The following is a 27,159-nucleotide window of genomic DNA, read 5'->3' as shown; positions in this document are numbered from 1 at the left end:
GGTAAAGAACGCACCTGCAACGCAGGAGACGTGGGTTCAATCCCCAGGTTGGGAAGATCCCCTGGAGGAGGGCATGACAACCCACTCCAGTATTCTTGCCTGGAAAATCCAATGGACAGAGGAGCCTGGCGGGCTGTGGTCCATGGGGTCACAAAGAGTCAGACATGATTGAGTGACTGAGCATACGGAACTTTTAATTTTTTGTGTGAGCTAAACGATTCATATCTTCCTTTGTGTTAAAATGATTTTTTCCTAATAAGCACAAAGTTTTCCTGAAAGGGATGGTCGGTCAATTAGTTTGGCAACCCTGACAAAGCATTTTGTATGGATGGATTTAAGATAACAATCAATGTTTTCTCTTCTTTTCCATACTTAACAGAAACCAGGAGCTAAAAGAACTTGGTGAGCTTTCTCCACACTGGGACAATCTACGAAAAAACGTCCTTACTCACTGTGATCAAATGCTGAATATGTACCAAGACATTCTGACAGAACTCAGCAAGGAAACAGGTGTGAAATCAATGACTTCACATATTCAAAGTGAAATGAGTTTCATGTATGTTATGTGAAAGCAATCATAAGTATTATTATGAATGTAGAAAAGCCAACTTTTTTTTTTTAATTTTCAACTCTACCATTTTGGCATGAAAAGCCAAGAAGAAAAAATTGTACTTTTTTCCCTCATGGCATCATTTATGGGTAACAGAATTTTTTAAATTAAATTTCTGAGGAAAAAAAAAACAGCTCGTGCAGGAAATATTTTTCTTCTGAACTTTTATATCAGATGGACTTTTCAACACCTGTTTGTGCACTTACACACACATGCACATACCTATTTACTAATGATATTCAATTTTTTCCATCTAGGGTCCTCTTTCAAATCAAGCAGCAGCAAAGGAGAAAAAACATTAGAATTTGTTCCAATAAATCTACATCTGCAAAGAATGCACGTACACAGCCCTCATTTGAAAGGTAGGGATATAGTTTTATTTTTCCAATGGACAAATCATGTTGGTGTGTACTTCTTTAAATGGCTTGACTTTTGGAAGAATTTAAAATTCTAGCAGTTATACAAAGATGAAGATGAAACAATTGAAGCTGATAATGACCTTAAACACTGACAAAGAAGCCATTGTATTTTCGTTGCTGTGTTTCTGGACAACGCTTTGTAAATATGGTGCTTGGACTCAGTTGCCAGTAACTACACAAAATAAGTATTAGCTTCCTGAAGTATGTTCAGCAATTCCTAATAGCCTCCCATTGTGCTACTATTTGAATTAGAAAAAAAAGGCAAAACAAGACTGGTTCATTTTATATCTACCCTGAGAAATTAAAGTCCAAAGTTGGACTGAAAGGCTGTTTCTCTGACTTAGTGGTGACTATCAACAGGATCACCCCTTCTCTAGGACAAGTGGATTTATCAGAAAGTGGTAGAGTATTTTGATGTACTCAGTTTTGAGATACATTTTTCAAGAAAATACATATAAATTTTCATAACATACTTAAATAGCTGTAGAGTGAATGATAAGATGTTGCTGCTACATAATTCCTTGCCATTTCTCAGTATAAAGTATATTTTAAGTTTTCTTCTCATTTCCCTTTTTCTTTAACTTATTGCTATATCATTTTTTGTGAATATTTGGGGGAGCCATCTGCCACTATTTATCAGCAAAAGGACCATATTATGATGTTTGTCCAGCAGCTTTGTTAAAGATGCCATCCACATCCTTTACCTCTCAAAGCTCTCTCTGTGTGAATAGTAAATTCTATGGTCATCCTACTCATCTTCCTAGATAGCCAAAAGTTCCTTTAGATTGTCAATCTTTCATGCTAAGTCTATCAACATATACATACAAACACACACATAGTCATTCACAGATGCATCTACAGAAGCATCCTAACACACAATTTTGCAGCCATTGTCACAATAGAGAGGTTCAATCAGTTCAGTTGCTCAGTTGTGTCTGACTCTGCAACCCCATGGACTGACTGCAGCACGCCAGGCTTCCCTGTCCATCACCAACTCCCAGAGCTTCCTCAAACCCATGTCCATCAAGTCAGTGATGCCATCCAACCATCTCATCCTCTGTCATTCCCTTCTCCTCCTACCTTCAATCTTTCCCAGCATCAGGGTCTTTTCAAATGAGTCAGTTCTTCTCATCAGGTGGCCAAAGTATTGGAGTTTCACCTTCAGTATCAGTCCTTCCAATGAATATTCAGAACTGATTTCCTTTGAGATGGACTGGTTGGATCTCCTTGCATCCAAGAGACTCCAACAAGAGTCTTCTCCAACACCACAGTTCAAAATAGAGAGGTTAGACTTTTTTAAAAGTTAAAATGAAATCTGTCTGCCGTAAAATTACTTGAAGTTTTGTAATCAAAAAAATTTGTAGAAGTTTGTGTATACTGATTGTCTATACACAACTAGCTAACATACAAGTTCAAACGTAATTGAAATCATTCTGACATATGATTGTATTATTGATGTGAGTGAAAGTTGTTCAGTCATGTCCAACTCTTTGCGACCCTCTGGACTATACAGTCCATGGAATTCTCTGGGCCAGGATACTGTAGTGGGTAGCTGTTCCCTTCTCCAGGGGATCTTCCCAACCCAGGGATCAAACCCAGGTCTCCCTCATTGCAGGCAGATTCTTTACCAGCTGAGTCACCAGGGAAGCCCATTGTTGTTTTATAAACATATTATAATTATATTGATTATTTATATTTAATTATAATTGTAATTGCATTATCATATACCTTATCAAGTATCTGAAATTTTAACATGCATCCTGTTTACCAAAAATTATGTCAGATGAAAGCACTGAATTAAAAGCAAGATGGATTGGCCCTAAGGCATTTAGAAGCTCTTCCTTGATTACTTGTGTCTATTAATAATTTGAACATGTGTTAGTTGCTCAGTCTTGTCCAACTCTTTGTGACCCCATGGACTGTACAGCCCACCAGGCTCTTCTGTCCATGGGATTTTCCAGGCAAGGATTCTGGAGTGGGTTGCCATTTTCTTCTCCACGGGATCTTCCCGACCCAGGGATCAAACCCGGGTCTCCTGCATTGCAGTCAGATACTTTACCATCTGAGCTACTGAACATAACAACATCTAATGGTTTTTAAAAATCATCAAAAACAAAGTCATAAAGAAGCTAGGACATTCAAAATCTATCTGGCAACCAACATAATTTTTTTTCTAATAGCCAATATGAAGAGACTTTTATGATACAGTACCAAGTTTATATATTTTGAAGTATAATAGAATTTCAGCTTTACCACTTTATGTTTGACCTTAAGCCTGTTATTTAATCTTTCTAAGCAGTGTTGTTCCTGTCCTGATTAAGTGAGCTAGAGCATATAAAACATATAGAATCAACAATAATAGTTTTTGTGATTCATGTGATAGTTGCCATCACTGGAACAAAGCAAATTGTCAGTTTTTTCATGACAGTTAAAATTGGAGGAAAGTGATCAGTTTAGAGCCTACTAAGACACACTGAAATCTTCAACCAAAAAAGTAGCCACATTTAGAGAAATGACGATTTAGAGAAGCATTTTGGAAAAATCATCACTTGCAAGTTCTATGACAGATGAAATAAAAAGAAGAGAGAAAATGATAACTCAAGTTACAGCTATGGATGGATAGCAGTATCATTAAACCAAATAGTCTGTTGGAGACAAATTGATATGAATTTATACTTAAATATCCATTCAAATATTTGGTGATGATCCTTAAAATACTTCTAGTATACAAAGTGAAATTATTAGCTAAGTGGGCTTTTACTTTCTACTTCTTAAAAACAAAAGAACCATTTATATTATGCTGTTTTCTCCCAGGTTAATATCTGAAAATAGACTAGAGTGAACTGGTATGATACAAGGCATTAAATTATTTAATTGTTGTTTCTGCAGTGTAAAAGGAACTGGCAACTAAAATAAAGACATTTGAAAAAGCAAACTAAATTTCTTCTGATTAGTTTAGTGAGATATGTGTCAGTTTCCTACAGCTGCCATAACAAGTACCACCAAGTGGGCGTCATAAACAACAGAAATGTAATGACACAGTCTGGAGGCTGGGAGCTAAAATGAAGGTGTTGGCAGAGCCATGATTCCTCTGAAAGTTAATCTTAGCTTAATCTTTAGCTTTCTTTAGTTTTCTTTGTTGATATATCACCTGATCCTCAGTCTTTGCGTGTCATTCCCCTTTATGTCTTTATATCATCTTCTGTGTTTGCTTCAATGTCCCCTTTAAGGACATACCAGATTAGGTCATGTTGGATTAGGACCTGCTCTAATTACCTTATTTCAACTTGATTGCATCTCTGAAAACCTTATTTCCAATTAAGGTCATGGTCTAAAATACCTTTCTGAGGGGAGGGTGGGCACAATTCAACCCATAATAAGATATATAAAAGAATTTTTTATTTGTGATGACAAATACCAAACAGTAGAGAGTAAAGCTAGATTTTGAAGTTACAGAACTAGGGTGTGCATGCTCAGTTACTAACTCATGTCCAACTCTGCGACCCTATGGACTGTAGCCAACCAGGCTCCTCTGCCCATGGAATTTTCCAGGCAGGAGTACTGGAGTGGGTTACCATTTCCTCCTTCAGGGGCTCTTCCTGACTCAGGGATCAGACTCACGTCTCCTGTGTCTCTTGCATTGGCAGGCGAGAGAAATAGGGTACAACTCATCAACTAGAGAGTTTTTCACATGTTTTCAGAAAGACTGATTTCTTTCTTTGAACACCTAAGGGAAAAAATGTGCAAAAAGACTAGAGATTAATTAAAATTAATTAAATCAAAAATTAATTTGAAAGTACTGAATTCTATTACATATTAATTTTCCCCCAAGGCTACTCACATATCATATATATGTGTGTATATATATATATGTGTGTATATATATATATATATATATATATATATATATATATGAGACATGCAAGTCCTACATATAACATTATAAAATTTGTATGTATTAAAATATTTATGTTTTTGTAATTTTAAACATTATTTTAAATTGAAATTCAGTTAAAGTAGGTGCTTTCTGGACTAGATCACCAACTCTATATTATCATAGAAATTAAAAACTTGACTGACTTTTGGGGGCTCTACGCCTTACTTTTCCTAGTTTGACCAAATTCATAACCTTTCTGAGCTTTGATTTTCTTTATTTGCAAAGTATAATGTTTATAAATGGTAGTCAATCAGATTTTCTACTTATATAGCGTATTTTTTAATAGCAGATTAAATGAATCATAGTTAAATGTATTTAAGATCTATAGTTACTGATTTGAACATTTAGCTGAATTACAGACAACATTTTGCAAGGTAATGATGCAAGTAAGATTCGCCAAGCCTTGGTATTTCACTGGTGAATTATTTCGAGGTAGTACACATCTCTTTTCATTCTTACCATTAGTAAATTGCATCTATGCACATTTGATTAATCTACCTGCTATATTTGGAGAGGTAGTTTTGCAAACAGTAGCAGGAAGATTCACCAAAGACAAGGCTAATGTCTAGCTCTTGAAACAACTAACTGAGCGGAACTAATGTTGTCATGTCTCATACTGACAAATGAAATAACCTTCATTTAACTTCAGGCGCCCCCAGACCCATTAAGTGAATTTTTCATCCTTATCCATTGCTTATATGCAGCAAATAGAATAGCCACCACTATAGGGATCTTAGCAGCTTTGACTACAATAACACAAAGCCCTGGAATGAAGAAGACAGTTTCCATCTCCAGTATATTTTCCTTTCATAGAAAAATAGTTGTGAATATTACACATTATGGATTCTTGTGATATTCTATGTTTAAGTTATTTTATATGTGACACATATATAATAGTATATAATACATAGAAAAGAAAGGGAGGAAGGAAGAAAGAAAGGAGGGAAGAAATGAAGGAAAAAAAGAAAGAAAGGAAAAAGGAAAGAAACTACTATATTATACTGTAAAGCTGCAGTTGGAATCAGGTTCAAGATCGGCCTGGATTTACTGTTTAATATGGATGAGTCAGCTGACTTTTCTGCCCCTTCCTCTTCTAATCTCTACACAGGCGGAGCTATTAAGAGCTCCTGTGTTTCTGTATCTCAAGAGCCTGGGTATATCACCTTATCAATGAAACACAATTATCTTGTAGATGTATTTAATGGTGATGCCAACCTGCTCAGACTATTTTGAAACAGATTTCCCTTAAAATTCCCTATTGTCTTGTGATTCATATCCAATTTATTTTGTGGGCCATTTTAAAGTCAGGGTTTATGTTTTAAATTGTTCCTTGAAGTGAGATCAGCAGGTCTACATTTTTTTTTTTTCATCAGCACGATTTTTATAGTTGTAGGAATATGAAAGAGATCTTCTGGGAAAAAAAGACTTATTATCTCATTTTATTAATAAATTAGTGGCTTTTAAAAGGCTATAAGGTAGCCCTACTATTAGATTTCAAACAACCTAGTATCTTTAGCTTAAGGAGACTCAACAGCTTGAACTCCACTTTCCTTATATGGTGCAGGAGATGCCATTTTCCTAAAGCCAACAAATTTTTGAAATACAAAATATCAAAGAAAATATGCATATTATTTTTTTAAAAGAGAATAAGGTTTTATAACATTTATATAAAATAACTTTCCTATAAAAGTTTAACTTTTTTCCTATAAAATGGAAACCTTTTTCTATAAAATGCTTAACTTTCCTCTAAAATAAAAGGCCCATCTATATTTTTATAATTGTCTCAGTACCAAAAATCTGAAAGTTAAGGGCTATTCATATCACAAAAGATAGTGTAAGGAGGATAAAATGAGGAACATCTTAAAATGAGACAAATATCACTGATCAGATTATCTTAGAATTTTAATGTTTTGATTGATTCTTTTTTTGTAGCCTATGTGATTTCTCCTAGAGAAAAGCAATCAGTTGCAGCTAATTCTAACTAAATTTAAAGGAATAAAACTGCTCCTAGGATATATTTAAAATATGCTGTTGAATAGAATGAATAACTGACTTCAGTGAGCATTTTAGAATATATAACACTTTTCAATTTTATTTTATTTTTAAATTAAATTTTATTGGAGTACAGTTGCTTTACAATGTTGTGTTAGTTTCTCTGATGAAGTGAATCCTTATATATATATATGTTTACCTCCTCTTCTTTGGATTTCCTTCCTGTTTAGGCTGCAACAGAGCAATGAGTAGAGTTCCCTGAGCTATACAGTAGGTTCTCATTAGTCATCTGTACTGTTGTATCTATACATACTATCAATATTGTGTATATATCAATCCCAATCTCGAAATTCATCCCATCCCTCCCCTTTCCCCTGGGTCTATACATTTGTTTTCTATGTCTGTGTCTCTATTTCTGGTTTGCAAATAAAATCATCTATACCATTTATCTCAATTCCATGTATATGCATTATTATGCAGTATTTGTGTTTCTCTTTCTGACTTTCTTCACTCTGTATGACGCTCTCTAGGTCCATCCATGTCACTTCAAATCACCCAATTTTGTTCCTTTTATGGCTGTGTAATATTTCTTTGTGTGTATGCACCGGATTTTCTTTATCCATGCCTCTGTTGAGGATGCTTCCCTGTCATAGCTGTTGTGAGTAGCGCTGCTGTGAACACTGGGGCGCATGTGTCTTCTGAAATTATGCTTTTCTCTGGGTGTATGCCCAGTAGTGGGATTGCTGGATCACAGAGTAGTTCTATTTTTAGTTTTTAAAGGCATCTCCCTACTGTTCTCCATAGTGGCTGTATCAGTTTATCACTAATATGTTTTTTAATAATTCATCTTTATAAAATCTAAATATGTAAAATACATGTTTTCTAAGAGTTTGTTTTTTTTTTTAAGCCAGAACAAGTTAAGTTTAATAGCTGGTTGACACTCGAAGATGTTCATAAGACAAGTTAGGAACTGGATAGTTTAGTATGGAAGAAGTCAGACTAGCCAGAGATGGAGATTTTATAGGCTTCTGTAAAAATATAGTGTTAAAACTAAAAGAGATGAGTTCATAAATAGAAAATAGAATAGAAAAGAGTAAAAGTCAGAATTTTGGACATGAAAGAGCTTGTTCATAACTTTGGAAGTTCTTAACTATAGATGAGTTTTAAAGAATGCTAGTTTCTTCATTTAGACTTAAAGATAATTGGCTCTTTTTTGAGTGGAGCGTGTTTGAGTCACTTGGTTCTCTTCCTTTGTCTACTGTTTCAAAGTATCTTAGTTCCTGCATAGATGAATAGGATTCCCAACATTTCAGTGAGATGGATGAATAAAGAGAAGGTTTCTGTTCCTGGAAAGTAGCTTCAGAGGATGCCTGAAACTATGGATAAATTGAAGAGACAGCTTCTCCATGAAGCTAGCAAAGCTTAGGTTCAAGCTTTTTCATGTGCATGGGCTTCTTTATAAGACCCTTTATAATTTCATGGCTGCAGTCACAACCTGCAGTGATTTTGGAACTCAAGAAAATAAAGTCTGTCACTGTTTCCATTGTTTCCCCATCTATTTGCCATGAAGTGATGGGACCAGATGCCATATTTAATTTTTTTGAGTGTTGAGTTTTAAGTTAGCTTTTGCACTCTCTTTCACCTTCATCAAGAGGCTCTTTAGTTCCTCTTCACTTTCTGCCATAAGGATGGTATCATCTGCATATCTGAGGTTACTGATATTTCTCCCTGTAATCTTGATTCCAGCTTGTGTTTTGTCCAAAACAGTATTTTGCATGTTTCTGCATATAAATTAAATAATCTGGGTGACAATATACAGCCTTAATGTATTCCTTTCCCACTTTGGAACCAGTCTGTTGTTCCGTGTCCGGTTCTCTGTTGCTTCTTGACCTGCATACAGGTTTTGCAGGAGGCAGTTACGGTGGTCTGGTATTCCCATCTCTTTAAGAATTTTCCACAGGTTCAGTTCAGTTCAATCACTCAATCGTGTCCAACTCTTTGTGACCCCATGAATCGCAGCATGCCAGGCCTCCCTGTCCATCACCAACTCCCAGAGCTTACTCAGACTCATGCCCATCGAGTCGGTGATGCCATCCAGCCATCTCATTCTCTGTCATCCCCTTCTCCTCCTGCCCCCAACCCCTCCCAGCATCAGGGTCTTTTTCAATGAGTCAGCTGTTTGCATGAGGTGGCCAAAGTATTGGAGTTTCACCTTCAGCATCAGTCCTTCCGTTGAACACCCAGGACTGATCTTCAGGATGGACTGGGTGGATCTCCTTGCAGTCCAAGGGACTCTCAAGAGTCTTCTCCAACACCACAGTTCAAAAGCATCAATTTTTCAGCGCTCAGCTTTCTTCACAGTCCTACTTTCACATCCATACATGACCATTCCACAGATTAATCTCCATCAATTAAAACTTCTCTCTTAAAAAACACAGAACAAAACAAAAGCTGCTCTCTTCCCTCAGATATCGACTTTCCTCATCCTTCCTCTTCTTGGGTGTTGTTGGAAAGGCCACAAGTTTTCTTGGATCTAATAAAAATCATAGATGTCTCTTTTGGAAAATTGAGTTTGGAATATGTTTAATTTGTGTTTGATCAGACATGTGGAATTATCCACATGTTTTTAGTCACTTTGGTATATTGTTGCTATTGCTGATCACCCAGGTTTTAGCAGAAATGTAGTGTAATTCATTGCCGCATCATGCCCCCCGTGCCCGACCCACAGGTAGTTTAAATTGATGCACAAACTGATTTTATTTAGAAGACTGAGCCTCACTATCACTTTCCTTTTCAGACTAAAATTTTTATTTTTTTTAGAGAAATAGCAAAAATTGAAATATCAGCCTTGTATGCTTAATTGATAGGATTTTTTTCTATAGGGAAAATAATCATAGCTAGTACTTACTAAATGCTAACTTCTTATAACTACTTCCCACTCCATCTTCTAGCAGAAGAACCATGTCATAGAGAGATTGTATACTTTTCCCAGTGTTGCACAACTTATACCTAGCAGAGCTGTTATATGGAGCCACGGACTTAGAGTCCAGTCAGTAACAAGCTCCTCACTCTCCATTCCTGGGTTAGAAGTCAGAAATCCCTGGGTATAAGGTCTTTAAGACTTTAGATGAAGCAGACAACTACTCAGGGTCCTCAAGTTTCTCATCAGATAAGTGAAAGTGGACTAGAATTTAGTGTTGGCCGTTTTGAGTGATCCCATGATCACTTGAGAAAGCTGTGATCCCCCCTTCCATGAAGGAGAACGGAGTCACTAAGACAATCAACGTCTGTTCGTGGACACGTTAGAATCCTTTTCTTAGGTCTTAGGTTAAAATCCTCTGGACAAAGAAATCTTAAATTTCACACAAATCTAATATGTTGCTAGTTTAAGAAAAGATGGCTTTCCAGGTGTGGTGCTAGTGGTGAAGAACTCACCTGCCAATGCAGGAGATGTAAGAGATGTGGGTTTGATCCCTGGAGGAGGGCACGGCAACCCACTCCAGTGTTCTTGCCTGGAGCACCCCATGGACAGAGGAGCTTGGTGGGCTGCAGTCCATAGAGACTCACAGAGTTGGACACGGCTGGAGTGACTTAGCAGGACTTTCAGTTGATTAGTGACTTTTTAAAAGAAGACAAGCTCAGCACTCCAACAGTCCATTAAGTGACTGTTCAGTATCTGCCTTAATGGCTCTTTAGTTTGGGTTGTACTTCTGGGGATTTTTTGTGACCTTGAGTTCTCTGAATGCAGCTGAAGTCTTTTCACTTGAGGACCTATTTTATTTAAAAAATTTACTGTTTCAGGTGTATTTGGCTTGAACCACTATGAAAAAGTCATGGTATTTACCTGAAGCTAATAAAATAATTTATGTTTTCCCTGTAAATGAGATTGGAAAAACAACCAAGGTGTCAGATATCAAAACCAATTTGAAAAGGATCTACTATGAAATTAGATTTTTCAAATAAAATGTGGTTTAACAAGAGGGCATTCACTTTGTCTTTCTTATTATAGGGATACTTTTCATTAGAATGTAAGATGATGGCATGTTTTGAAGTGGTAAACTTAATATGTATCAAACTTGATGACTTTCAAGATCAAAGGATTGAGTTTTAATTTAAATGTATGGGTTTTTTATTATTAAAAAAAACAAAGTATCTCACTGGAAAATAGATCAAGACATTTTGTGTATTCTTTCTATGCCACCTAAGGAAATTGCAAAATTCAATTGCATGCATTCAAAATTGTGTGATGTAGTATACACAGGCAAAAAACTGTGGTGTATAGATTTTTTTAAAGGCACTAGTACTGTTTTGTCCTTGAATCAAAGTACCGTAATATTTTGGCTCTTTTCTCTGCAACTTTTGGTTGAAAGATTGTTCATTATTGTTGAATTTCAATATGATTGCAAATTAAATGATGCAAAACACAATGAAGTAAAATGCACAAAAGACCAATTAATGTGTTATCTCAGTAAGTATATAGAAGAATGAGAGAACATGCTGTTCTACACAGTAGTATATAATTAAGATGTAGTCATAAATCAAGCAAATATTATAACTTGTTTAGGTGCACAGGTGGCTTTTAGAAAGATTGATTAGCTCGTCTTGCCCCCTTGAGATGTGAGTTCATTGTTATTCCTGCAAAATTAAACAGAATAATTCCTCACACTTCCCACAGTGTGAATGCTTCAGTGCAAACAGCATGCTGGAGATAAGTGTTTGCAAAGTGTTCATCTCCGTGTCCATTCTTGTTACAGATGCTCTGTACGATGTCATCACCGTGGGGGCCCCAGCTGCCCATTTTCAGGGATTTAAGAATGGTGGTCTTCGGAAACTCCTGCATAGATTTGAAGCAGAAAGAAGAAAGTAAGTGACAACAGAATGCATTCATGATATTATCTTCCCTTTGGGGAAGGTTTTTTGTATACCAAGTTAGGATAAATAAGCTTGATCCATCACAATGAATAGTTCTTGACATCTCCAACTGCCATTCAGGAACTTAGAGTTGTTGAATTTCAAAAACAAAAAACTTGAACAGAAATTAAAATAAATGAAATGGCTGTGATGGCTAAGCATATTACTAACAGAGTAGAACTATGCTAGCAGAAAAGTTTTCCGGAAGCCATCCTACTAATAAATAGTATTCTAGTATCAATTATTGTAACTCAATGGAATGATGTTCAGACAGATATTTAGCTGAAAGCATAGTCTAATTTTCTGTGAAGGCAAAGACACTTAATGGAGAGCATGAGTCCTAATTTATGACTCTGACCCTACTAGTGATTTCCACTGTGGCCTGAGGCAAGGCACTTAACTGTCCTATTATTTAATTATTCCATTTAAAAAAGAGCCATCCATACAGAACTCTATTACTTAAGTGATGAAGTTAAAAGAGAAAACTTTCTATTCCTTACAGAAAAGGAGACACAAAAAACGAAGTATTGTCAGTGTTGTTTATAATTTTAATTTATTTTCTCAACCTTCTGTTTTGTTCTTAGCTACTTTAAAATATTGCGTTAGTACTGTAGTTTATCCCCACATGTACCAACCAAATTTACCCTGTTATATCCTCTGGTTATGACCATACTCATGTAAATTTTAAAGAGTGTTATCCAAGTGTGAAGAGTAACTTTCTTTTCCCTTTCAAGTAGTTACTCTTCTTGAATTAAGAGCTCACATTTGGGGAATTCCTGGTTGTCCAGTGGTTAGGATTCTGAGCTTCCACCATGGCGGGGTCACATGTTCAGTCCTTGGCCACGAAACAAAGATCCCACAAGGTGCACAGGCAGCCAAAAAAAAAAACAACAAAAAACTCCAATTTTGAAAGTTAGGGGGAAATAGTTATTCTTTAGTCATAGTTGGTTTAGTAATAGTATTAAATAATCTGAGTGGCAAAACTAAAACCACTTTTAAAAAGCTTTATCACATAACATATTTGTTATTCACTGTCCAGATGTTCAGGAAGAAAGCATTTAAAATAAGTTGGAATTGTATAACTGATGTACTGTTATATAAATGTACAAGCTAGCAATGTGTATATATATATGTGTGTGTGTGTACATTTTAATATATATGTCTTTCTTGTTTTAAAGAAATTATCTTTCTACTGGTACAATACTTTTAAATCAGCTAGTGTTCTTATTAAGATTTTTCCAGTTTTTTATTTTGGTTTTAATTTTTCAGTGGGTAAGGAATATAGTTCTGTGAGGTTGTATCACAGATGTAAATTGGACTAACCATCACCATAGTCATCATAAATAACCATCCCATTATCACATAGAAACTCCCTAGTGTTATCCCCTAATAGTCACACTCTTCCCCCAAACCCTTCTGCTGCAGAAAGTGGTTCCATTGCATTACTGTTGGAATAGGGAGTGGACATCAGAGTTCCAACTAGGGGCTCTGAGAGGGTCACCTCTTATTTAATTCATGGAGGTTGGATGTCAGTTCAGTGACAGACCCCATGGGGAAGGGGATGCCATCCATTTACTGAAATGAGAAGAAGAGTGGAATACAGGTTTGTGCCTGAGGGCTTTACTGGGCAGGGATATTTCTCACTATCCCCTTGCTGCACCATCCTTTGAGTGGAGGGGTACTATTATGTTTGTGATATTCACCCTCAGGCATTTATGGTTAAAAGCTTACTGTTCTGTTGGGCTACCCTTTTATTAGTCCTTTGACTTTTCTTGGGTGCTATTTATTTGACCTTTTGCTTCACTGAGGGCTTCCCTTCTATCCAAAGTGAAATGTTTAGGAGGCAAAGAAGGACAAAAAAACAAGCAAATGTGGAAATAATTATGATGTCATTCCTTAAGTCCTGAGACTCCTAGCCAATCTGTTTTCTTCTCTCCACCTCTTGATGTCTTCTGATAAATGAGTTATATATTTTGTACAGAGTAGTTTGTTTTGTTTTGGTTTTGGTGGTTAAAGGGAAAAGTAAAATAGATTGTGTTTATTCCATCTTGTCTAGAACTAGAAGCCTCTATCTTGAGAATTTACTATTTTTTGGAATCAAATTTTAAAGTGCATAATACAATTAAAAGATTGAAAATGCCCACAGGGTACATAGAATTTACTTGAGCACATAAAGCACGTGTATGTGAAACATGGAATCTATCCATATAATTTCATAAAATATCACTATATGCTATGGGCAAAGACAAATGTTAAGTTGTATATTTAAACATTGATATTTTGAGCTTTAAATATCTGCATGAGTATCTGAATTCTCCAGTGTTCTTCACTTCTCGTTGGGGTGTTTATGTATATATAAACACACACATTCACAAACACACATACACAAACACACAGAACTCTAAGATCAAATCTAAAATAAAAAAGTGAGTCCAATGCTTGTAAATGTTGATTTGCTTTAGGTTTTTCATATGTGCTATTTATCCCATTGCTTTATTGATGACTTTATTGATGAAATGCCATTTTTAAAATTAAAACAATAGCTTAGCCTAGATCTTAAAAATGCTCTCTAGGGTAGTGGTATGGGACAAATACAGCTTGTTGAGGCAATACCCAGATGAGTATAGTATCAGCCTCTTCATCAAGTTGAGCAATAACCTGAGCAAACATGTCACACCTAAAGTGATATCACATTAATCAAATAATTTTCTGCAGGCCTTTTCAGCAACAAATATTGCATTTTTCAGCCACAAACAGTAATATAGAAATACATATGACTATATGATATGAGACCTTATTTACATTTGGCAGGACAGAAAATAGCATTAAGTGAAAGAACTTTACTTCACCTTTTCTTTCTTTTGATAACCCTTCCCCCGCCCAAAAAGAGATAGCTGCATCTTTTAGATATTTTTAGGAGACCCACCACAGCTATTGTTACGACTTCCCCTTCATTTATTTTCTTCTCAGCTAAGCCAATGAAATACTATCATCTAGGAACAGATGTAATTTATGTGTCTGTTCCTTCGTGATCTATTTTTTGATGAATACATTGACCACATAATGAAAAGCATTTTAACATAAGAAAGCATTGCTTATAGTATTCATATAATGTAATTCAGATCACATAAAAAGTATTTTCAAGACTACAAGATAATTAATTAGGAAGATTGATATTTTTTAAAGCACAAATATCTCAGTACATTAGTCCCTGTTCGGAAACCATCAAGGAATCCATGCTCATTCATTGAGCATTCAAAACCTCCATGATTTCACCTCACTGACTTTGTACATTCATTTCCTCCTTCTCTTGAAGTTGTTTCTTTATGGTACAGAAACTATTTTATTAATGGATTTCACTTTTCCATCTCGTCCCCTTTTCTTACTCTGTTGCTGTTTACAAAAACTTACTGTTTTTATCTCCCCACTATTTTTCATTTCTCTCTGTAAAAATCATATACATAATCCTATTTGAAATTCTACACATAGTCCATCCTAAGACTCTACTTTCTCCATCATGTCTTCCTGATTTCTCAAGTTGATCTGACTCTTCATCCCAATGTTTTATTTTTACTTCCCATATAGTTTCCTAGGTCACAGTTATGGCATCCTAGGTTTGTTTTAGTCCAGTACTTTTACAATAGTTTGTGATTTCCTTAACCAAGAGATAGCGTCTTTTTGAATTTTAGATCTTCTGGAGTGTTCCACAGAGTAGATTCCATAGATCAAACTCAACAGGCATTGGAATTCACACGAGTCTGATTTAAAATTCCAAAAACTTCAGTGGGAGATAAAGTTTCACAAATAATCATAATGCAGTAAGGGCAGTATTATACAGAGCAGGGGTGCTCAACCTTGGCTGCAAATTAGAATCACCTTTGGAGCTTTAAAATATTTAAGTCAGTCCTGGGAATGGAGCCCAGGCATTGTTAAGTTTTAAAAGCTTCTTGGGTGAGACTGATGTGTGTCTAGGGTTGAGAACCATTGATACAAATAGTGAATAGTGCTGGGAGAAGACAGAATGGTGTGGAGGCTTAGAAACAGGAATAGCGGCACAGGGGAGTTAAACTTGAAAACTGTATAGAACCTCAATTAGCCTCTATCAGAAGGAAAGAAAATCTATGCAAAGGAATATTTGTTGTAATACAGAGGAAAAGCATTACATCTTGTTACATGGAAATTTTTCTGTAAAGAATCCCTCACTCATTAAATTGTTATAAAATGGAACCAAAGATGGTGATAAAGCAGTAAGAATTTTGATCTGGGAAAGCTTGGGTCTGAATAACATGAATGAATAAAAACCAAGCATATTATAGAGCTTTTCATGCTTTAGAGATGAGACGTTTTAAGAACCAACATGCAAATTACTCATATATTATTTTTTGGTGGGTTTGTTTTTTAAAGTTTTTGTTGTAATAAAATGTTGGTAACATATAAAATTTACCATTTCATCTATTTAACCATTAAAAAATCTTATTAAAATATAGTGTACTTACAGTGTTGTATTAGCTTCAGGTGTACAGAAAAGTTATGTACATATAGGTGTGTGTAAATTTATATTCTTTTTACAAAAATCCTAATTTTGGTCTTTTTAGTAATATATGTATACACATATATATATACATGTATATGTAGATAATGTATGTATATGCATATGTGTGTGTATTAACTTAAAAGACCAAAATCACATTGTTTGTAACCCATGTATTCATTTGTTCATCAAACACTTACGTGTTCTTGGATCTGGTGATTTACCTAGACTGTTTAGAAGCTTATAGATTCCTCTCTCAAAATATGAATCAATTTTTTAGTTCCAGTATTACTTAAAAGAAAGGGAAAAATTACCATGACAACACATATTTTGCCCGCTTTGATCATTTCTAAATTCAGCTGGAACCTCAGATTCAGCCAGAACTTTCACTGAGCAGGATCATGACCTGAAGGCATAGCCCTTTCATTAAGATAAAAAGGCACCTCATGAAAACCAAGAGCCTTTGTAAAGAAGAAGAAAAGCCAATGACAGGCAGTGTTCACTTCTCAAAAATATTAATTCCCTGTGATCTACCTGTTCATTAAGGACAAACTCACAGCTGACTCCCTGCAAGAGATTTTAGTGTCAAATGCCTACCTTGAGTATCTACCATGTCTTTCTCTCCACTACCCTCACCCCCTCAATGCGCTCCCTCAATCTGTTGATAATGTTGATTATCAACATTGACAGCCCCACAATTTCTAATAGAAGAGAGAAAGAAATTATTTGGAAAAGTCAAAAGGAAAGCAAAGTAAAATTTTACCCACAGAAATGTTATAGCCTGTTTTTGAGCCTACAACACTTGAGTATATACTAGAATTTAGAGGAATTTTCTGAAGGAAAGTAAAACAATATGAATAGTTAAACAAACCAGCCTTACCTTTTATGAGATCAATTTTCCTTATTATTGTCAGAAAAATCAGTATAATTTCCTAGTTCTCTAAGTTGGAGGTTTCTTGGGTTAAAAGGAGAAATATTACATTAGGGAAAGAAGTTCTTTGTAGCCTAGAGTGTAAGAAATATCCAGTAAACCAGAAATGGGAGAATTGGATTCAAAATTATACCACTAGCTTTGAAATGTATTCTTCAGGACAGAATTGCTAACTGCTGCTTAATAGGAGTTAAAACATAAGTTAACGTTTTTCATTAGTGGTATAAAGTGAGATGTCTAAGCAAAGGAGTCAAGGTTTTTCAGCTCTTCTTTTTATGTACTTTCTCCAGTAACATATGAACAGACTAGGCAGCAGTTACAAAGATACTTATTTTCAAGATCTTTACTTTCATGCTTAAAACAATATTCTTATTTCTTTTTATGAAAGGGAATGACTGATTCAAATGTATTCATTGAAAGCAGTAAGATTGCATCCGTGTTTAACTTTGAGAGCCAATTTTCCCCCCTACTTGGAGCTCTTTTTCTATCTCTACCTTAGTCTCTGGATTTCTTTCAGAAGTTCATCTTGTTACTCACTGGCAGAGTAGTTTAAAGACTCACATCATAACTCTGTATAAATCCATATATCATGTCATATATCTTTTAAATGGAAATATTTTGATATTTTAGTGATATATATATTTTAATATATTGCTTGCTATTGACAGTTTTCCAATTTTTAAAATAAGTTTATTGGCAAATGTAGAAAAGTCAAAAGAAGGAAGTAAAAATCACCCATAATCTTTGTCCTCAACAGGATAGGTTTTGAGAGCATACAGTCTCATCCAATTTATTTTTCTGTATGTAATCTATATCTTTGTGTCTTTTCTGTTATAAATTGAAAGGTTCAAAATGGCTTAAAATGACTAATTCTTCAAAGTATATTAATTGAGTCTTCTTAATTTAATAATCCTTATGTGTTTCTGGATTTTGGAAGTCATGCCCAACACAACAAAGGTATTCCATTTAGTAAGATCAGTCTTACAGGTTTTAGCTAAAATTCATCTCCTATTCACTTTTAAGTACATTTTTCCCTTTTGGAAAAAACACTTTATAGCATCAAAAAAATAAAGAAAAATTTTAAATATAATAAAATCATACAGCCCCTATAGAAATAAGAAGTGTGAATAAAAGTCTTATCTGTTCTTTTTTTCTTTTGAACTCTGCCCAGTAGTTGACAATATATCATCTTCAAGGAGATAGGAATTTAATTTTTGTGTTTATTGTAACTTGATTCCTTGGAGGTTTATTTACTTCTTCCAGTGGATCAGTTTCTCCTTGACCACTCTCAGCATTCAAGGTTGTTCATATTTGACAAGTACAACACTAGATCTGCCAAAACTGTGTACTTGGCTTTTCCCAATCAGTATATGCTTTTCTATATGTAGCCCCTGTACACAACAAATCTTCAAATATATATTGGTTCCAGGTCTTGCACATCTATAGCTTGAAGTCAGGAAAGAATAAAACAATTAAATAGCCCTGATACCGCTTGACCAGATACTACAACCTACATGATGACATTTACAAAGCATTGAACTAAATATAATACAAGGGAACCAAGGGGTTTTTGCTCTGGTGGCTCAGATGGTAAAGAATCAGCCTGCAATATGGGAGTCCTGGGTTCGATCCCCAGGTCGGGAACATGCCCTGGAACAGAGGAGCCTGACAGGCTACAGTCCATGAGATTGCAAAGAGTCAGTCATGACTAAGCGACTCAGCACAGCACATATGATCTGAAATGAATTTGTAATGCACTTTTTCTCCTGCTTCATTCTCTTTTTAATTATACAAAAATAATATTTGCTTGTTGCACACAAATTCAGAGAATGAAGAAGTTTTTAAAAAGTTTGCCTTTTTTATTTTCCTTCCCCTGAGTAAACCAATCTGAACAGCTTAATGTATTTTTCCCTGTGCATTTTATTCTAGGTAAAAATATCAGAGTTTTCAGTGATCATGATTCTTGATCTACTAACTCAGGTCATGAGAATGTAATGTTCTTGACTTTCCTATAACTCAGGTTAGTTTTTCTGGTTTTCATTCTGGGGCAGGGCAGAAGCTTTCATCTCAGATAATTCATAGACTCTACTCCTTGTGTGGATTTGAATCCTGGCTTGGACACTTACTGGCATTGCGACATTAGTCAAATGACCTCACCACTCTGTACTGCAGTTTCCTCATTTGTAATATAGAAATAATACTGCATACCTCATAGGGTTGTTCTGAAGATGTGGTGACTTCATATACAATGAACATTTATAATGATACCTGGCACATAATGAGAGCTTAGTTATTATTTATATAAAATGTGTAAACAAGTATTTCATTTACTCAAAAATGTCCTGACAACCTTTCATTTCAATATGTGTAGATCTCATTATTTTTTTAAAAGCTAAGTAGGGTTTTATTGATTAAATATAGCATAATTATCTGACCAATATAATATTGGTGGTCATTTAGATTTTTTTGGTTTTTGTTATAATTCTCTCTTTGCACACCCTTATTCTTATGTTTCTGAAAGTTTGTTTCTTTTTTATAAAATTCCTAGAAGTGAAATTTCTCAGTTGAAGTGGTTACGTGTTAGAGATGCTATATAATGCCCTCCAGAAAATGTTATATCACTGTGCATATGATGCTAATTGCCTACATGTTCTTTTAAATTTTTTTTAGTCAAGTACAGTTGATTTATAGTGTTTTGAATGTATAACAAAGTGATGCAGTTATACAAATATATGTGTGTATACATATATCCCTGAGAGCTCAGTTGGTAAAGAATCCACCTGCAATGCAGGAGACCCCAGTTCTATTCCTGGGTCAGGAAGATCCCCTGGAGAAGGGGTAGGCTACCCACTCCAGAATTCTTGGGTTTCCCTCGTGGCTCAACTGGTGAAGAATCTGCCTGCAATGTGGGAGACCTGGGTCCTATTCCTGGGTTGGGAAAATCCCCTGGAGAAGGGAAAGGCTACCCACTCCAGTATTCTGGCCTGGAGAATTCCATGGACTGTATAGTCCTTGGAGTCACAAAGAGTTGGATACGACTTTCATTTCACTTCCCTTTACCACATTTCATATATATATACATGTTTACACACACATACACACATGTATATGTGTTTACACACACACACACACACATCCTTTTTCAGACTCTTTTCTACTATAGAGTGTTACAAAATACTGAATTAGTTCCTGTGCCATACAGAAGGTCCCTGCCCCCACGTATTCTTAGGCATTGGGCTTCATATACCATCTTTGTGCTAAGCCCAGGCATGGCTCTTGAGATTCAGACATGTGTTCATAACCATTTAGTAGACAGCTCCACGTTAATAGTGTCATTCACACACCTCAAAGTCAATGTATGCAGCCATCTCTCATCTTCTTATCCACAAACTTTTCTTAGGGACTGTTTTTCTTAATTAAGACACCACCAGATGTTCAACTTCAAAATGCAAACATCCTTGACTACTTTTCTTCCCTTGCTTCCACTTCCAAAAAAAAAAAATCAGTTCTGTCACTTCTTGTTTCTCAGGAAGTCATTAATTTCCATAGTCACTTGTGGTTTAGGATAGCCCTAATCTGTAGATCCAACATCTTTTAAATATTCTACTGCCATATCTCTTAGTCACTCTCTATCTTCCAGACTGGCTCTCATCTCACTTATTAGTCTCACCTTGCTTGAAATAATATTTCTAAAAGGCAAATATTATCTTGTGATTTCATTATTTTAAACATTTCATAGCTGCCTCTTGCCTGGAGAATAAAGCCCAAGGTGTATAATATTTTCATGTGGAATCTGACCCTGGGGCTTCCCTGGTATTTCAGTGGAAACAAATCCAACTGCCAGTGCAGGAGATCCGAGTTTTATCCCTGGGTTGGGAAGCTCCCCTAGAGGAGGAAATGGCAGCCCACTCTAGTATTCTTGCCTAGAGAATTCCATGGACAGAGGAGGCTGGCGGGCTACAGTCCATGGGGTCTCAAGAGAGTCAGACATGACTTAATGACTAAACAACAACAGTCTGACCCTGACTTCTTTTCCAGCTTCATCTTTCGCCACTCACACCATCATCTGCTCCACGCACACCACTCCATGGTGAACCAGATCGAAGTCCTTCTTTTCCAGCTTTGCCTGGAAGTCTTCACTTACCTCTCGCAAGGCCACATCTGTTTTTACCCTCCAGTGTTCCTAATTGCCTCTCTTCCATTCTACGCTATGTGTGTGCCAGGGCATTGACTATGTCTGCCTCCCGAGGAACTGATTTGATAAGTGTTCCTTGAAGCAGTAAGTATGTGAGGGCGTAAATGAAATAAGTGAAAGCTTTGTCTGTCATACGAATAAAAGGAAGAAGAAATGACTCTGCTTGAAGAGACCGTTGTGTCTGAATTAAGTGACAGAAACACAGGGACACTTGTGGCAAATGACTTGTAGACTTTGAGGTGGCCATCTGTCGGAGATTACAATGTCTGTGTTTCCTCATGCCTGACTAAGAAGGGAAAGTATACTTTCATATGTTCTGAAAGAAGGAGCTTTTTTATTTTATAAAAGATATTTTTATTTTTATAAAAATAGCCAACTTAAAATCTGGTTCAATACTGGCCATGCAGTAGTGACTTTAACATTTAAAATTTGGCAGCCTTCTTCCAGTCACCTACCCAAAAGCTTGTGAAGCCAGGTATGATCTGAAGCAAGACGCACTCTGTCAAGTGTGACAGTTCAAACTTCTTAAAAATTAAATCTTTCCTTTAAAGAAAATGACTTTAATCATAAATGCAAGCAAGTTTTCTAAATGATAATAGAATTTTGAGTGATAATAAATTAAGTAAAGAGAACAGTGTCTGAAAATGCTAAAACACATAATCTTTATGGTGTGATCTCAGAAAATCACTGAGCAGTTACCCTATAGCTTCTTATATACACTGTAGTTGTAGCTTATTTCTGTTGAAATCATTTTATTGTTAGAAACAGTGGTCACAACCTTGAGATTTTTGAGGAAAGATAAATATATCATTCTGAGGAAGATAATTTGACTTCACAATTAAATATTTTCATTTCACACAGTTATTAAGATATGACTTTTGGTTTTATCTCAAGAAAAAGTTAATTGATAGGAATATTAGAACTTAAATTTAAGTGTGAAATATACAGCAGGCTCAGAAACATTGTTTTCTGGTTACTTAAAAACTAAATATGAGAAAAAAATATGGTTTGATGACTTATTTTATATAAATCAGGAATTGCATTTCTTCACTATAAACTAAAAAAAGGTTTAAAATCATGACATAGTTATGTTATTTTAACTAGTATGCATTTAATCTGAGGAAAAATATGGAGACTCAGATTAAATCCTGAGTAATTTCCAACATGTTATTTAAAGCTCTCTATGTCTGTGTGTTAGTCGTTCAGTTGTGTCTGACTCTTTGCGACCCCATGGACTGTAGCCCTCCAGGCTTCTCTGTCCATAGGATTTTCCAGGCAAGAATACTGGAGTGGATTGTCAATTCCTTCTCCAAGGAATCTTCCTGACCCAGGGATTGAACCCAGGGCTCCCACATGGCAGGCAGATTCTTTACCACCTGAGCCACCAGGGAAGCCCTAAAAGCTCTCTATTGGCTTAGATGTTTATAGCCATAATCCCAAAGTCAGAAAACAGAAAAAAAAAGTCATCTACAAATTGTTGTTGTTCAGTCACTAAGTTGTGTCTGATTCTTTGCAACCGCATGAACTGCAACACAGCAGGCTGCCCTGTCCTTCACTGTTTACCTGAGTTTGCTCAAACTCATGTCCATGAGTCAGTGATATCATCCAACCATCTCATCCTCTGCCGCCCCCTTCTCTGCTCTTAATCTTTCCCAGTATCAGGGTCTTTTCCAAGAAGTCAGTTCTTCACATCAGTGGCCAAAGTATTGGAGCTTCAGCTTCAGCACTAGTCCTTCTAATGAATATTCAGGGTTGATTTCCTTTAGGATTTAATGATTTGATCTCTTCGCTGTCCAGGGGACTATCAAGAGTCATCTCTAGCACCACAGTTGGAAAGTATCAATTATTCAGCACTCAGCCTTCTTTATAGACCAACTCTCACATCCATACATGATAACTGGAAAAACCATAGCTTTGACTAGACAGACCTTATCAGCAAAGTGATGTCTCTGGTTTTTAATACACTGTCTAGGTTAGTCATAGCTTTTCTTCCAAGGAGCAAGTCTTTTAATTTTGTGACTGCAGTCATAAATCACCAGAAAACTTAAAAATACTCTTTTTCCCCAGAACCTTACAAACTAATTCTAGAGCACCTCATTCTTTGCAAGTACTGTCATTAGTGAAAGTACTGACTTTACAAAGGGCTTCCCTGGTGGCTCAGTGGTAAAGAACCCACCTGCCAATGCATGAGACATAAGAGACATGAACTTGATCTCTGGGTCGGAAAGATTCCCTGTTGGAGGTCATGGCAATCCACTCCAGTGTTCTTGCCTGGAGACTCCCATGGACAGAGAAGCCTGGCAGGCTACAGTCCATGGGGTCACAAAGATTTGGACACAACAGCACTCACACACTAACTTTAAAATATGTACACATGGGATCCATGTCGTGGAAAGATCACACAGTTGGCTTGTGTGATGAGAAAAGTAGTGTCACTGTATAATCTTTATTAGCTGAGACCTTGCCTGAACTATTCCAATGTCTTCTTCCCTGTCAGGAGGCTTGTATAAGTGAGTAGTTATTGCAGTGTTTCTGTTGGAGAAAGATGGCTTGGTTAGGATGGTTTAAGCACAGGTGGAGAGAAGGCAATCAGTTGCAGAGATATTTTAAAGGACTTGGCAACTATTTGGACTTCATGTGTCTGTTTGGAATGGGAGGTAAAAATCCAAGGGTGTCAAGGAACATTCCCAGGCTTCTGTCAATGCACCTGGACAGGGTGGTGCCATTCACTGCACCTTGGCTTGGGGACTCTAGCAACATAGAGCAGCTGAAAGGAAGAGACAGACAGAGAAGAGCAGAGAAAGAGAAAGAAGGGATAAAGGATGAGAGCCAGATTGGGAGGACACTTGTTTGCTGTGTCAAGTCTTGACAGCTCATCATATAGGCTAAGAGGATGGCAAGTTTGGTCTGGAGAGGAACGTGATCAGATGTGCATTTTGAGTTACTATGTGGAGAGAACTAACAAGAGCAAACAGGCTACTACAGTAGTACTGATGGGAGGAAATGGGTGAGTACAGAGTTGAAGATTTAAGGACATTTTTATAGGATTTAAATGCAAGTGGATGAGGAATTGCAGTAACTTGGCAGGGTTGAAAGGCTCTTAGGTTTTTGGTTAATTTCACTGGGTGAATGGCTGGGTCACTCGGAAGGGGAATCTAGAAATTTCACCCTTTGTTTCCAGTGCTTGCTTAATAAGATCAGTCGTCTATATTCAAAATGAAAGGAACTTGGGGGAAATAAAATTACTGAGTCTGCCTTTTTTGCAGTAATCTTTTAGGACTTAGAATTTACAAAGAATCTCAGAGATTACAAATTCCCCTATTTATCAGTGAGAATAATGATTTTCAAAGACTGAATTGCTCATGCAGCTAATGATGTAGCTGGAAAATCAGACTTCTGTGGCCACTCAGATTCTGTATGCATTCATCTTCATGCTATCAGTAGCTTTTCAGCATGAAATGTATATGCTCTTAACAAACGAATAATGTTAGTTTACAGATGACCTTTGTAGGAATTGAAGAGAAATTTTTAAAACTTTGATCTATTCAACTCTTTTTGGGCCGTTATGAGAACAATAAAATGTTCAAAGTAAATTACATTATCTATACTATAAAAAAGGATGCTTGACTTGATACAGTAATTTTGCATGCATATCAGTTCCTATTTTAATCCATTCCTATATAGTAAGCAGTAAAAATATTTCTAAGACCCTAGCCTCACAGAGGGGCTTCCCAGGTGGCGCTACTGGTAAAGAATCTGCCTGCCAATGCAGAAGACACAGATACGCACATTTGATCCCTGGGTTGGGAAGATACCGTGGGGCAAGAAATGGCAACCCTCTCCAGTATTCTTGCCTGGAAAATTCCATGGGCAGAGGAGCCCGGTGGACTACAGTCCATGAGGCCACGAAGAGTCAGGCAGGACTGAGCGCATGCATGGGCGCACGCACACGGACACACACACACACACAGCCTCACCGGTTCTCTGTCTGCAACCTTCCAAAATACACCTCAGGAAAACGCTTATTTAGCAATATACATATAATAAAAATAACTTTTAAAAAGGCAAATATTTCAGGTGTTTATAGAGTCTATTCATAATAGTAAAATATTAGAAACATCTTGAAAGAATATATTTATGCAAGCTATTCTGCATCACTAAAGTGGAACACTGTATAGGCATTTCAATTAGTATATGGATTATTAGGTATCTAGAGATGTGTATGACTATACAGTGGAAGTGAGAAATAGATTTAAAGACTAGATCTGATAGAGTGCCTGATGAACTATGGATGGAGGTTCATGACGTTGTATAGGAGACAGGGATCAAGACCATCCCCATGGAAAAGATGTGCAAAAAAGTAAAATGGTTGTCTGAGGAGGCCTTACAAATAGCTGTGAAAAGAAGAGAAGTGAAAAGCAAAGGAGAAAAGGAAAGATATCCCCATTTGAATGCAGAGTTCCAAAGAATAGCAAGGAGAGATAAGAAAGCCTTCCTCAGGGATCAATGCAAAGAAATAGAAGAAAACAACAGAATGGGAAAGACTTGAGATCTCTTCAAGAAAAATTAGAGATACCAAGGGAGAATTTCATGCAAAGATGGGCTCAGTAAAGGACAGAAATGGTATGGACCTTACAGAAGCAGAAGATATTAAGAAAAGGTGGCAAGAATACAAAGAAGAACTGTACAAAAAAGATCTTCATGACCCAGAATATCACAATGGTGTGATCACTGCCTAGAGCCAGATGTCCTAGAATGTGAAGTCAAGTGGGCCTTAGAATGCATCACTACGAAGCCAGTGGAGGTGATGGAATTCCAGTTGAGCTATTTCAAATCCTAAAAGATGATGCTTTGAAAGTGCTGCACTCAATATGCCAGCAAATTTGGAAAACTCAGCAGTGGCCACAGGACTGGAAAAGGTCTGTTTTCATTCCAATCCCCAAGAAAGGCAATCCCAAAGAATGTTCATACTACCACACAATTGCACTCATCTCACATGCTAGTAAAGTAATGCTCAAAATTCTCCAAGCCAGGCTTCAGCAATACATGAACCGTGAACTTTCGGATGTTCAAACTGGTTTTAGAAAAGGCAGAGGAACCAGAGATCAAATCGCCAACATCTGCTGGATCATCGAAAAAGCAAGAGAGTTCCAGAAAAAACATCTATTTCTGCTTTATTGACTATGTCAAAGCCCTTGACTGTGTGGATCACAATAAACTGTGAAAAATTCTGAAAGAGATGGGAATACCAGACCACCTGACCTGCCTCTTGAGGAACCTGTATGCAGGTCAGGAAGCAATAGTTAGAACTGGACATGGACTAACAGACTGTTTCCAAATAGGAAAAGGAGTACGTCAAGGCTATATATTGTCACCCTGCTTATTTAACTTCTATGCAGAGTACATCATGAGAAACGCTGGGCTGGAAGAAGCATAAGCTGGAATCAAGATTGCCAGGAGAAATATCAATAACTTCAGATATGCAGATGACACCACCCTTATGGCAGAAAGTGAAGATGAACTAAAAAGCCTCTTGATGAAAGTGAAAGAGGAGAGTGAAAAAGTTGGCTTAAAGCTCAACATTCAGAAAACTAAGATCATGGCATCTGGTCCCATCACTTCATGGGAAATAG

The 27,159-nt window shown here is 36.4% G+C and overlaps 1 protein-coding gene across 4 annotated transcripts in view; it reads left to right on the top strand.

Annotated features, from left to right (window-relative positions):
• INPP4B (inositol polyphosphate-4-phosphatase type II B) overlaps positions 1-27,159 on the top strand; it is an 839,852-nt gene that overhangs the window by 652,739 nt on the left and 159,954 nt on the right. For all 4 annotated transcript variants that reach the window (XM_043902501.1, XM_043902500.1, XM_043902504.1 and 1 more), the window contains 3 exons: positions 380-510; positions 868-972; positions 11,713-11,821. In XM_043902501.1, the coding sequence (XP_043758436.1) occupies positions 380-510; positions 868-972; positions 11,713-11,821 (345 nt within the window). The remainder of the gene's footprint in view (positions 1-379; positions 511-867; positions 973-11,712; positions 11,822-27,159) is intronic.

This window comes from Cervus elaphus, chromosome 5, assembly GCF_910594005.1.
Source record: "Cervus elaphus chromosome 5, mCerEla1.1, whole genome shotgun sequence".
NCBI lineage: Eukaryota > Metazoa > Chordata > Mammalia > Artiodactyla > Cervidae > Cervus > Cervus elaphus.
The sequence above is the reverse complement of the archived record's forward strand: the minus strand, read 5'-3'. Positions and strand labels throughout refer to the sequence as shown.